General features: G+C 39.9%; 2 protein-coding genes across 3 annotated transcripts in view; one reads left to right on the top strand and one right to left on the bottom strand.

Moving 5' to 3' along the window:
* The window catches only part of LOC129418477 (E3 ubiquitin-protein ligase TRIM39-like), a 124,689-nt gene extending 112,019 nt beyond the window's left edge, over positions 1–12,670 (top strand). For both annotated transcript variants that reach the window (XM_073859977.1, XM_073859976.1), the window contains exon 7: positions 6,727–12,670. In XM_073859977.1, coding sequence (XP_073716078.1) covers positions 6,727–7,979 — 1,253 coding nt within the window. In that variant the 3' untranslated portion in view covers positions 7,980–12,670. The remainder of the gene's footprint in view (positions 1–6,726) is intronic.
* The window catches only part of elp4 (elongator acetyltransferase complex subunit 4), a 96,637-nt gene that overhangs the window by 42,265 nt on the left and 41,675 nt on the right, over positions 1–12,697 (bottom strand). The window contains exon 9 of the mRNA XM_055172618.2: positions 2,430–2,536. Coding sequence (XP_055028593.2) covers positions 2,430–2,536 — 107 coding nt within the window. The remainder of the gene's footprint in view (positions 1–2,429; positions 2,537–12,697) is intronic.

Below are 12,697 nucleotides of genomic sequence, written 5' to 3'. Positions count from 1 at the left end.
GTGGAGTTTTGGTATAGTTTTTTATAATCGTACGTTTTTATACGATTAACTTTGTACGAATTCATACAAATTAGTCAACTCGTAAAATATGTAAAAATTTTCGTGAGATCAGGCTGGCAGGATATATTTTGATTAGATAAACAATATATTTAAATACATGGGTGAAAAACATAAACTGTATAAAAATATGGGCGTCGCCATCTTGGCAGCCCGTCATGACGCCTCACTCCCAGAAAACCAGAAATGGGCAAAGTGTCTGAAACAAGTGTCTGAAACAAGTCCCGCCTAGCTCAATGGTAGTGACAGCAGCGGCAATCCACCTGTCAGTCAAGTGGCCACACCCTTAATTATGCAGAATTTAAATACTTAATATAGTTCAAACAAAAGAGTTACAAAAAAAATTCACCCTTCTCAAAGTCATGCTATACAGACCAAAAACACTTTTTGTTTCAGGCTGTAAACATATATTTTTTGCGTTAAATTTGAGCATTTTAAAATTGGGGATTGACTTGGGATTGAGTCGATGAATTGCAGTTGAGAGACCGGAAGGTTGCCCCTTGGTGATTTTTCGATACATCCCATATTGTCCAAAACTGAAAGTCACACTCAAATTCTTCAATGCTTTAAAACCCCAAGCTTCATTTCAGGCCGACCACCACAAACTTCAAAGAGTCGACTGCTCATTAAACAGCCATTGATGGAAACCACCTTAACTTTTATTGACTCTATAAATCTACCGAGGAGTGGATGAGAGGTCTCGGCCTAAACAGCGCTGAAAAGTAAAGACTCTTGATTCTTGTGGGACAATACACTTTCAGATTAACTATTAACAGCTTCAACAGTGAGAGTTTAATTGGGGGCCAATGGTGGGGACCCGAGCCCCTTCATTTGTCTCCATTTGATGGACAGACACTTACTGGTAAAATTTTGTGAGTGTGTGTGTGAGAGAACTGAAAAGTTTATATTGGTAGTAAACATAACCAAAGTTTAAAATGAACACCAAATGCAAGTTTAATTGCATAAAATTTCTGATCTTAACAAATCTAATCGAAGACAAAGTCAATTTACTGAAGATGAGATAACCACTGCGTGTCATCAAACAACTTTACCTCAAAAATACTTAGATATACTAGAACATATTAATTGTTTCCTTATATTTATTTTTTTAATGGATTACTGAACAACATCATAAAAAAGTATTTATTATAAACTATTTTTGCAAAACTATTATGAACAAAAATCTAATTTTTTTGCTAAAGGTGTAGCATTTTAATCTTTTGTGGTAAGAAACAGCTAAAATTACTTGGTCAGAAGAACCAAGTATATATTTTACAGGACGTGACACAAAATACACAGTTTGTTTCATAACCAGTAAAAATATCCATAACCAGTAAACTCAATTAACTCACTGGCAGGAATGCTGCATTATAAATATTAATTTAGTTTGAAGGATTTAATAAAAAAGTATAGAGCAACGCATTGCATAGATTAAGTTAAGAACATTGTGTTTGAGTACCATATTATCACCAGAGAAAATAAGGTAAACACTAAAGAGTTATCCTGTGTAACAGCTCAAGTTAAAATCAATAATTTCAACCTTTTCACATTGACACTCAATAGTTCAGGGAAACAAACAGGAATAAGTGAAGTGTAGCTAATGAAAACATCAATATATAACCATCACCTCCTAATATGTGCGCTTGATTGAGAGATGTAAATAAAAAAAAATGAGCAATTAAACAAACTTAACTTATCTCTTCTAACTCTTTAGGATTTATTGCCAGAAATTGTTGATGGATCTGGTATTTGCTGAGAGCCTTTGGCCAAATGATAAAATTAAAGGATTACAATGTCAAAGATTATTATTGTGTACATAAACATTTTTGCATGTATCAGAATGGCCTATATGATGTAATGACGAATAAAATTGGTTTCCTCTCTGTAGAAGCAATCAGTCTTTGCTCTTGCGAATTTCACCATGTACAGTAGACAGCGAATCCGCAATGGTTTAAGCGCAACTGGCTTGTAAAGGGGATGGGAGAAGAGACTCTGATTGGTTTATTGCACGTTAAGCCCAAAACACACCCATGGCTCATTAAGAGAATAGGTACGCCCCTTTTGGATCATGCACCTGGCGCACCGACTGTTTTCCGTCGTTAAGCAAAAGTGGTCTCGAACACCCCTAAGTGCACCTTGTGTTTCAGATCATGTACTTAAATCTATAAAATATGGCTCTTCTTGCTCTCGTTACATGGAATAAAAAACGAATGGTCACGATTACTCCTTTAGTATATACTGTATATTTACGAAAGATGTGTATGTTTGATGGATATTATGGTGTATATGATAGAAAAACACTTGGGAACAAATATGTCAATGAAATGTGCAGATTTTCTTGCTGTATCGTGACATCATCATTGTGAGCTCACCTCGATTGTAAACTGCTTTCTCTTCAGTTTGAAAGCCAAGTCTTTTGCATCCGGTACCTCACAAACCAAACAGTTCAGACGGGGCACCTGACGTACATGTAGGAGACCTAAACAGAGAAGACATCAACAACCAATGAAATAAACTAAAAACTTTATTTTATTGAACATATACAGTATGTGCCACCTCTTTGCATGGCGACACCGTTCCTGACACTGTGATATGGGCCAATGGCATTTAAATAATAGTGAGATTAGATGTTTTATCATATCATATAGCATAATGTGTTTTAGCAGGACTGCAACACTGTATTGACCAATCAGCATCCAGTACAGAAACAATTGGTTTTAATAAATCTTTACCAATACTGAATCTGTGCCACAGCAAAAATTTAGAGCAATGATAGGACGAAGAAGAGTAGTTAATAAAAAATTGCCATTATAAATGATATAATGCACATAAGATTAGAGGGAAATAGAAAATAACGTTGACCAGGTTTAGTTTGTCTGTATTGACTTGAGAGTTTTACAGTAAGCTATCGCCTTTCACACTGGTCACTATAGCATTGTATAAACCATTATTTTATTAGCTGCACCAATGGGCAGAAACCAAAACAGATGAGAGATGAAGTTCAGCGGAGGGAGGAGAGAAACGGGTTGGTTAGGGAGAGAAAGACTAGGGTGGGGGTAAAACAAGGTCAGTCAACACAGGGCCGTGTTAGGAAGAGAAAAACCTTTTACACTTACTCTTTCCCTCTCAGTTATGCTGCTGTACGACCAGCTCTGTGTGTGTGTGTGTGTGTGCGCGCGTGTGTGTGAACAGACCCGTGCGCTACACTGATTCTGCTCGAGTTGATTCGCTTTGACAGGTCTCCCAACATGCTTTGTGCTCTGAACGAACCACAGAAGAGAAAGAGTAACCTCATGTTGGTCTTCACATTTATAAGCACTAATTCATGAAAGAATAGTACAGATCATTATCAATGGCAAATTCTTACATTATTTTTCATATAAAAATAACAAGCACACACGGGTTAAAGAGACATCTGTAAATGATTCACTTGTTAAGTGTGTACGGTTTCATTTGTCTTATTTATGTCCAAGCATCTGAAGAATAAATAATACGATGAATGATACTAGGAAGACCTTAAAGGGTCATTTATGAGATTTTTTAAGATGTAAAATAAATATTTGGTGTCCCCAGAGTGTGTATGTGAAGTTTTAACTCAAAATACCCCACAGATAATTTATTATAACATGTTAAAATTGCCACTTTGAAGATGCGAGCATATTATGTGATAATGCAAACACTGATCACCATAATGGTGGTTTGAAATTGAAATTCAATTGTGCTGTCAATGACTGTTTCTTTCTCTTCCTCCCTTTCTCTCCCTCTCCCTCTCTCTCTCTGAACTAAATGGCAGTGCTGTGGTTGGATAGTGCAGATTAAGGGGCGGTATTATTATAATAAGACTTGCTACCTACATCACAAAAGAGGCATATTCTGAAAGACCTATTTTTCATGTGCTTGCAGAGAATGGTTTACCAAAACTAAGTTACTGGGATGATCTTTTTCACATTTTCTAGGTTGATAGTAGGGCTGTGCAAAAAATCGCGGCATTTACTATACAGAGCCGTAGTTCAGCGAGAAGCTAGGCAAAATCGCATAGATTATCGGAGTCGATTTTGAACCCGATTTTTCCTAGCTTCTCTGTGAACTACAGCTCTGTGTAGTAAATGCCGCTCCATCTGAAAGTAGCTGATGGCAATTTACTTCTAATCACCGAACCGGCTTTACTTATGAAACACGCATGAGAATCACAGGCGATTTTTTTGCACAGCCCTAGTTGATAGAAGCACTGGTGACCCAATTAGAGCACCCCTTTAAAGAAAAGTGTGCACATGCCAACCCAAGAAGCACACAATGCCACCAACAGAAACAAAAAGTACATATATGCACACTTTACATTTCGCCAAAACATTATATTTGTTTACAAAGAAGGTGTACGTGTCTGAAAAATGTCATGAAAAACAGCTGCTCGATGTCGTTTGAACGTTTTACATTTATGCATTCGGCAGACGTCTATATCCAAAGTGACTTACCTTGACAAACTTTTTTAATTCGGGAAGCACTAGACAGTTATAATCAATCTCAAGCCCCACCAAATTTTTTTCTTTTTAATAGAAATATAGGGGGGAAAAAAAACACACATTTGTTCCATATTTGTCAAAATGAATTTTAATTGGAAAAGAGGGTTGCCCGGTTATGGCAAAAATCTTAATAGTTAATTCCCCTGTAATTGTGATTAATTTATTAGATTTTTATCAAAGTTTTATAACTTTATTATGAAGCAACTGCATATTGTTCATAAACATTCAAAACAAACAGCTCCTGAAATACTTGATTACTGTTTGTATAGTTTCCAGAAGTCAACACATTTCACACATTAAAGTTGCCATGAAACAGAAGATGCAAATGTTATATTTTTAGGTATCGTCACGTATCTAAGTGAAACGGCTTCTAAAATGAGAAAAAAACTTAAGGCGGTACTTGATTTTGTCTATCGAGAACTGATTGGATCATTGGAAGTTGGGCCAAATTTATCGAATCCGATTCCAAATTCGATTTCGCTTACCGATTCCTAAAGATTCTTGGGTTTCGTTTCCAAAAGGGTAAAAAACAATAACTGCCAAGCCTTTAGGTCAGGTGACTCAGGTCTTGATAGATCACGTTAAAATTTGTGACGGAATCGTAAAGTGGAATCGAAATTGTAATTTTATAACAAGGATCCGATTCCTTTCTTATGGATCCAATTCCAGAATTGGAATCGAAATTCGATTCCCTAACCTAGTTGGGCCATGCTGCTAATTGCTAATTACTGCAATCTTTTTCTGGGCAGAAACAAGTCTTGCGCCATTCCTCATGACAGGAAGTAAAAAGAGGTCACTACGTCAATATTTTTTACAGTCTATGTGTCACTCTGCGCACCCCACCTTATTTCCCTTTAAGACCCACTTGTTGGCCGGGACCCACAGTTTGGAAATCCCTGCTCAGAACACATTGCTCAAATTGACATCATTCACATAAGAGTTCACATGCTTTGGCAAATTAAATTAAAAAGAAAAATCTCAGGTGATTGATATTAGTAAACCACACCTACTTTAGCCAAAACAGGACCTATAGAGCGAATGAGCAACATGGGAAAAACAAGATGGGGAAGTGAAGGAGGAGAGAGAGAGGACCGTCTGTAAACAAACTGACCTTTACAGAAAGAGGAGAGATGAAAATATACCACATGCAACACAAAGAGATGAGGAGGGAAAAACTATATAATGAAAACAGGTAAATATAGAGAAAAAACTACAGGGTCTGAATCTGTAGTCTGACCGTATGAAAATATCGATTCTGCAACTCTGCGGCCCCTGAGGGCCATGATGTGTGCTTGTATAGGGGCGGAGGGGGTGGGGGTTTGGGTTAGTGTTTGCCGTGGCAGCTGAATCTCCCCCCGGCCTGTCTGCCAAGGAGCACGTCTGATTGAACAGAGTCACACTAACGTGAGCTGACAGCCGGAGAGATGTCCACCCTGCCTGCCCCACCACTACTAATGCACTTTACTGCACACGCGTCTGTCTGTGTCGAATGATGCAAAACACACAAATAAGACCAGGGACCAATAAAACAACATTTAAACTTGATTGCTGAGGAAAACGTGCAAAATTCGCCAGCATCATTCGGTGGTATCTGAGTGGTTGCCATGGCATTATTATACAGCTACTATGATGATGTGAGTGGTCTTTAGCATGTTTCTACTACATAGTTGCTATGGTGATGTGAGTGGTCTGATGTTAGCGGCTCGGGATTGAAACTCAGTTGGTAGAGCATTGCATTAGCAGTGCAAGGGTCATAGGTTTGATCCCAAGAAACACACAACATTGCTGTACTGGAAGTCATTTTATGATATTAAGAGCGTCTGTCAAATGCACAATTGTGAAGTCTCTCATTCAGCATCTGTTAATATGTGGTTCAAATCCTAACAATATGCATGAGCTTTAGAGTCAGAGTGAGAGTCAGAGTGAGCGTCGTGCATCAGAGCTCCGTCGAGTTTATCATCCAAATCCTATTTTCTGACCACCTTGTTCCTATTTATAAACATATTCGTTTATCTCTAGTGACGACTATTGAGCAGTACTACCACGTGAAACGATTTATCACTGCTAAACACCCAGTGTTAGCATATAGCCCGCTAGCATCAACAAACAGCCGATCTAATGGCGGACTCATCCACTGCATGCTATTCAGACCTGTCCTCACCTGAGCGGGAAGCTGTGGAGCAGTTGATACCCGGTTATCGCAGATCCTACGCGAAGTACAGCGCCCAGTTCACCCAGGCTCCAGACATCCACAAGCGACCGAGAAGTGCAAAAAGCGAACACCCTACGCGGTGCAGCTTCACGGACTGCGCTAGAGGGAACGGAGACGCCATCGCCCAGAATGAAAGCGATCGGGAAGCCGTGGAGGAGCCGCTGCCCGGCCGTTGCAGATTCAGCTTGCCTCACATCACACTGGCTACAGACGTCCGCAGGCGATCGGGGCGTGCTGCGAGTGAGCTTCCCTCGCGATGTAGCTTCACGGACCGCGTCCAGGTGACCGAAGACGCCATCACCCAACATGAAAGCGGTAAGACTCCGCTTGTTATTGTAACCTGCATTACTTGCCACATGTACAGTTTAGCTTCTTCCATCAGCACAGAGGGGTTTACTTGTGCTAAGTGTATTGAAGTAGTAAGGCTGACGGAGAAGATTGCAGAACTAGAAGCGCGCATCCAAACGCTAGTTGATGACAGCAATACCGCTAATGCTACAAACGCTAATACCGCTAATGCTACAAACGCTAATACCGCTAATGCTACAAACGCTAATACCGCTAATGCTGCAAACGCTAATACCGCTAATGCTACAAACGCTAATACCGCTAATGCTACAAACGCTAATACCGCTAATGCTACAAACGTTAATACCGCTAATGCTACAAACGCTAATACCGCTAATGCTACAAACACTGTTTCGGGTGCGCCTAGTGTTAAACGTAATACACATAGCTCGGTTCCATCATCTGAGTCAAGGGGGCCGACTAACTGGGTGACTGTCAGGCGGCAAAGTCGTTTCCGGTGCCCACCCAAGACCCCCCTGGTAATTTCAAACAGGTTCGATATTCTAAGCAACACACCGACTGAGACGTCTGTTAAAAGTGCCTTGGTCATTGGAGATTCGATACTTAGGAACGCAAACATTGAGGCACCAGCCACCATAGTCGATTGTATACCGGGAGCCAGGTCTTCAGACATTAGATCAAAACTTAAAGTGCTGGCTAATGCTAAGCGTAAGTTTTCTAAAATTGTTATTCACGCCGGCACGAATGACACCAGACTCCGCCAGTCGGAGATCACCAAAGATAATATTAAAGAGATATGTGAAATTGCTAAAACAATGTCAGACAATGTAATATGCTCTGGTCCCCTCCCCGCCTACCGGGGGGATGAAACTTACAGTTGATTATTGTCTCTTCACGACTGGATGTCAAAATGGTGCCCTCAGCATAACGTAGGGTTTATAGACAATTGGAAGCATTTTCGGGGGAGACCTGACCTGCTAAAGAGAGATGGCCTCCATCCATCTGAGGAAGGAAGTGCGATTCTCTCTATAAATCTGACCAATAGTCTTACTTCGAATACAGTCTGACTATCCAGGGTACAAGTCAGGCAACAGACGGATCGGCTTAACCGTCCATCTGTTAGCTGCCGTGATATGTCAAGATCACTTATAGCCCAGCACTTCGAGTCAATCTTACCAGAATATCAACACATTTCAACTGTATCTGTTCCCCGAACAAATAAATACAGAGCACCGCTTGCCACATCTGGTACAAATCTGATTAATATAAAATTAGACAACAATACTTTAACAGATGAACCTCGAATATTAAAATTCGGCCTTCTTAACATTAGATCGCTTACCAATAAAGAACCTATTGTCAATGAAATAGTTACAGACCAAAACTTAGATGCACTCTGTTTAACAGAAACCTGGCTTAAAGCAGACGACTACATTAGTTTAAACGAATCCACCCCACAAGACTATTATTATAAACACGAACCTCGATTAAAGGGGAGAGGGGGTGGTGTAGCTACAATATACAACAAAATTTTTAAAGTAAACCAAAAATCTGAAGTAAAATTTAAATCATTCGAACTAATGTTGTTAAATATGGAAATAACCGATCGTAACCACAAACAGCTCTCTTTTGCCTTAGCTACAATATATAGACCTCCGGGCCACCATGCAGATTTCCTTAAAGAAATAGCAGATTTCCTGTCTGAGCTTGTAGTCACTGTAGATAAAGCTCTTATCGTTGGTGATTTTAATATTCATGTGGATAACCCAAAAGATGCACTAGGACGTGCATTTATGGATGTTCTAAATTCTCTCAATATTAGACAAAACGTGACAGGGCCAACGCATACTCGTAAGCACACATTAGACTTAATTCTGTCACTCGGGCTCAATATTAATGACATCAAAATATCACCTCAGAGTGATGCAGTTTCTGACCATTACCTTGTGTCATACACTGTACCTCTAGATAGGATCACTCAATCCACAACATGCTACAGATTAGCCAGAACAATAATTTCCACCACTAAAGATAGATTTATTAGCACTCTTCCAGACCTGTCCCAAATTAAACATGTAGCAGATAACTCTGATGATCTAGATATTGTAATAGAAAACCTAAACAATGTCTGTTCTAACACATTGGATGCCGTTGCTCCCATTCGAAAAAAGAGAATCAAAGAAAAACCGCCAGCTCCATGGTATGATCATCACACCGCAGCACTCAAAAAGGCAACTAGGAAAATGGAAAGAAATTATAGAAGCACAAAGTTAGAGGTATGGCGTGCAGCATGGAAAGAGAGTGTTAAACAATACAGACAGGCTATTAAAACCGCCAGATCTACCTATCTTAGCAGGCTTATAAATGAGAATCATAATAACCCCCGTTTCCTCTTCAGCACGGTTGCAAAACTGACTAGAAATAAAGAACAAACAGAAACCAATAGTAAACTTCAACACAATAGTAACGACTTCATGAACTTCTTTTCTAACAAAATTACGTCTATAAGGGAAAACATCGTAGCTACCCAGGCAGCCACCACTCTACCCATTAGTTCACTTAACACTAGACTACCATACGAACATCTTGATTCATTTAAACCTACTACAATAGATGAGCTCTCTAGACTAGTTACATCATCCAAATCATCATCCTGTATATTAGACCCCGTTCCCACAAAACTGCTTAAAGAGGTATTCCCTGTAGTGTCAACCCCGGTTCTAAATATCTTTAACTCATCGCTAGAAATAGGATATGTTCCAACAGCTTTCAAACTAGCAGTTATTAAACCGCTGATTAAAAAAACACAGCTTGATCAGGGAGAGCTTAATAACTTTAGACCAATCTCAAATCTACCTTTTCTTTCGAAAATATTAGAAAAGGTAGTGGCAAGCCAGTTACGCACATTCTTGACAAATAATAGTACATATGAAAAGTTCCAATCAGGATTCAGGCCCCACCATAGCACAGAGACAGCGTTGCTTAGAGTTACAAATGACCTCCTATTAACATCTGATCGTGGTGAAATCTCAATTCTTATATTATTAGACCTTAGTGCAGCCTTTGACACAATAGATCATACAATCTTACTCAATAGACTAGAAAACTATGTTGGTATCGGTGGTCAGGCGCTAGCCTGGTTTAGGTCGTATCTAACCAATCGCTATCACTTTGTTTATGTAAACGAGGAAGAGTCATATCACTCCCTGGTTAAATACGGTGTACCGCAGGGATCGGTTTTAGGTCCTATCCTGTTCTCATTATACATGTTACCTCTAGGAGACATTATCAGGAAACATAACATAAGTTTTCACTGCTATGCGGATGATACCCAGCTTTACATCTCCTCACATCCCAGCGAAACACACACGTTTTCTAAGCTAACAGACTGCCTTAGCGATGTTAGTGACTGGATGGCACATAACTTTCTTAAGCTGAACTCCAATAAGACAGAGATACTTATTATTGAACCGAATCGCTACAAACATAATATGTCAGATTACAAGTTGCACATAGATGGCTGCACTGTGGTGCCATCTTCCACGGTTAGGAACTTAGGTGTAATGTTCGACAGCAACTTATCCTTCGATAGTCATATCGCCAACGTCTGCCGCACAGCATTCTTCCATCTTAGAAATATCTCGAAAATACGCCATATACTGTCTACATCTGACGCAGAGAAGCTTATCCATGCTTTTATGACCTCTAGAATAGACTATTGTAACTCTCTACTCGGGGTATGCCATGCAAATCAAGTAAACAAGCTTCAGCTAGTTCAAAACGCTTCCGCAAGGGTACTTACTCGATCTAAAAAATATGACCACATAAGCCCAATTCTGGCATCTTTACACTGGCTACCAGTTAAATATCGCATACAATTTAAAATATCACTAATCACCTACAAAGCTTTAAATGGCCTAGCACCCTCATATCTTAGAGAATTACTATCAGAATACAATCCATCACGCACACTACGGTCGCAAAATTCTGGTCTCTTGATTATCCCTAGACTATCAAAAGTGTCTAAAAGTGGAAGGTCATTTTCCTACTTAGCCCCTAAGCTCTGGAATGATTTACCAACCGATGTCCGAGAATCAGACACAGTCGATAATTTTAAATCTAGACTTAAAACTTTTCTCTTCAACAAAGCATTCGCATAATTTGTCTAGTAAAAGTACTTAACTCGAAATAGTTATCTGTACGGAACAAAGCACTCGCGGTCATAACACAGATCAACCAAATAAATAAATAAAAATCTTATCTTAACCTATAGTCGGATTGCGATTTTGGAACTTTCGTGTTCTTGTGAATAGTATGCCATACAAACTCGTTTGCCACTGAACCTGCATTAACGACGACAGTGGGGCCTCCAGCCTTAGTCGAACGGGTTGGCACGTATGGTTGGGTTGTGATTTTGGCGCTTTCTTTGTATTGCAAATAGTATGCCATACAGACCCGTTTGCCACTGAACCTGCATTAACGACGACAGTGGGGCTTTTGGCCTTAGTCAAACGGGTTGGCACGTATGGTTGGGTTGTGATTTTGGCGCTTTCTTTCTATTGCGAATAGTATGCCATACAGACCCGTTTGCCACTGAACCTGCATTAACGACGACAGTGGGGCCTCCAGCCTTAGTCAAGCGGGTTGACACGTATGGTCAGGTTGCGATGTTGGCGTTTTTTCGTGATCTTGTAAATAGTATGCAATATAGACCCGTTTGCCACTGAACCTGCATTAACGACGACAGTGGGGTTACAGGCCTTAGTCAAACGGGTCGACAGGTTTCATTTTCTCTTAAAAATCGGAAGGTGACCCTTAGTTACCATATATACCGTCGCAGTGGGCCCCCAATTTGCAAAATCCTCAACTGTGGATAATATAATTATGCTGCAATAGTTAGTCTGTCTGAAACTAAGCTGATTCAACCACATCACTGTGTGACACTTGCATTACATGTGAACGGCCCCTACGCTAATATGATTTTGTTTTTCTCTCCCTGTCTCGTCCCTGGGTCCCATTGACCCTGAGGACAATGGGACAAACAGACCCAGTTCCGGTAGATGTGAAAGTCGGCACACCTCTGATCTACTGGTCGTCCTTCAATGTGATGCCCAGCTGATGCCTGACCAACGACCACCGGCAGGACCCGCTTAATATCCGCTTAATATCCGCTTAATCTCTGCTTAATCTCTGCTTAAGCTCCTTATCCGTTAATATGTGTGTATATACATGTATATCTCCCAAGGGTTTTTCCCTCCTAGGACTTTTATTTTTATTTCCTCGGCTAAACAACCCGGGGTTTTTGTTTTTTTTCTCCTAGGGGTTTTTTTACCCCGGGGAGGTAGCCTGCTTGGGCTTAACTTAGCTTCTTCTTCTCGACGTTACATTAGTAATATGCTCGCTCATAATGTCGCGTCATAGCCGCAGCAAATTTGACTGCTTATGCTATTGTGTATTATGTTATGCTATCTGTCGTTTTTCTGTGCTTTTACTGCTTTTATTAATGTAAAGCTGCTTTGAAACAATTGAGTATTGTGAAAAGCGCTATATAAATAAAATTGAATTGAATTGAATTAGTAACATTGGTTTAATCAAACAT

Source organism: Misgurnus anguillicaudatus, chromosome 21 (assembly GCF_027580225.2).
Source record: "Misgurnus anguillicaudatus chromosome 21, ASM2758022v2, whole genome shotgun sequence".
Taxonomy (NCBI): Eukaryota; Metazoa; Chordata; class Actinopteri; order Cypriniformes; family Cobitidae; genus Misgurnus; species Misgurnus anguillicaudatus.
The sequence above is the reverse complement of the archived record's forward strand: the minus strand, read 5'-3'. Positions and strand labels throughout refer to the sequence as shown.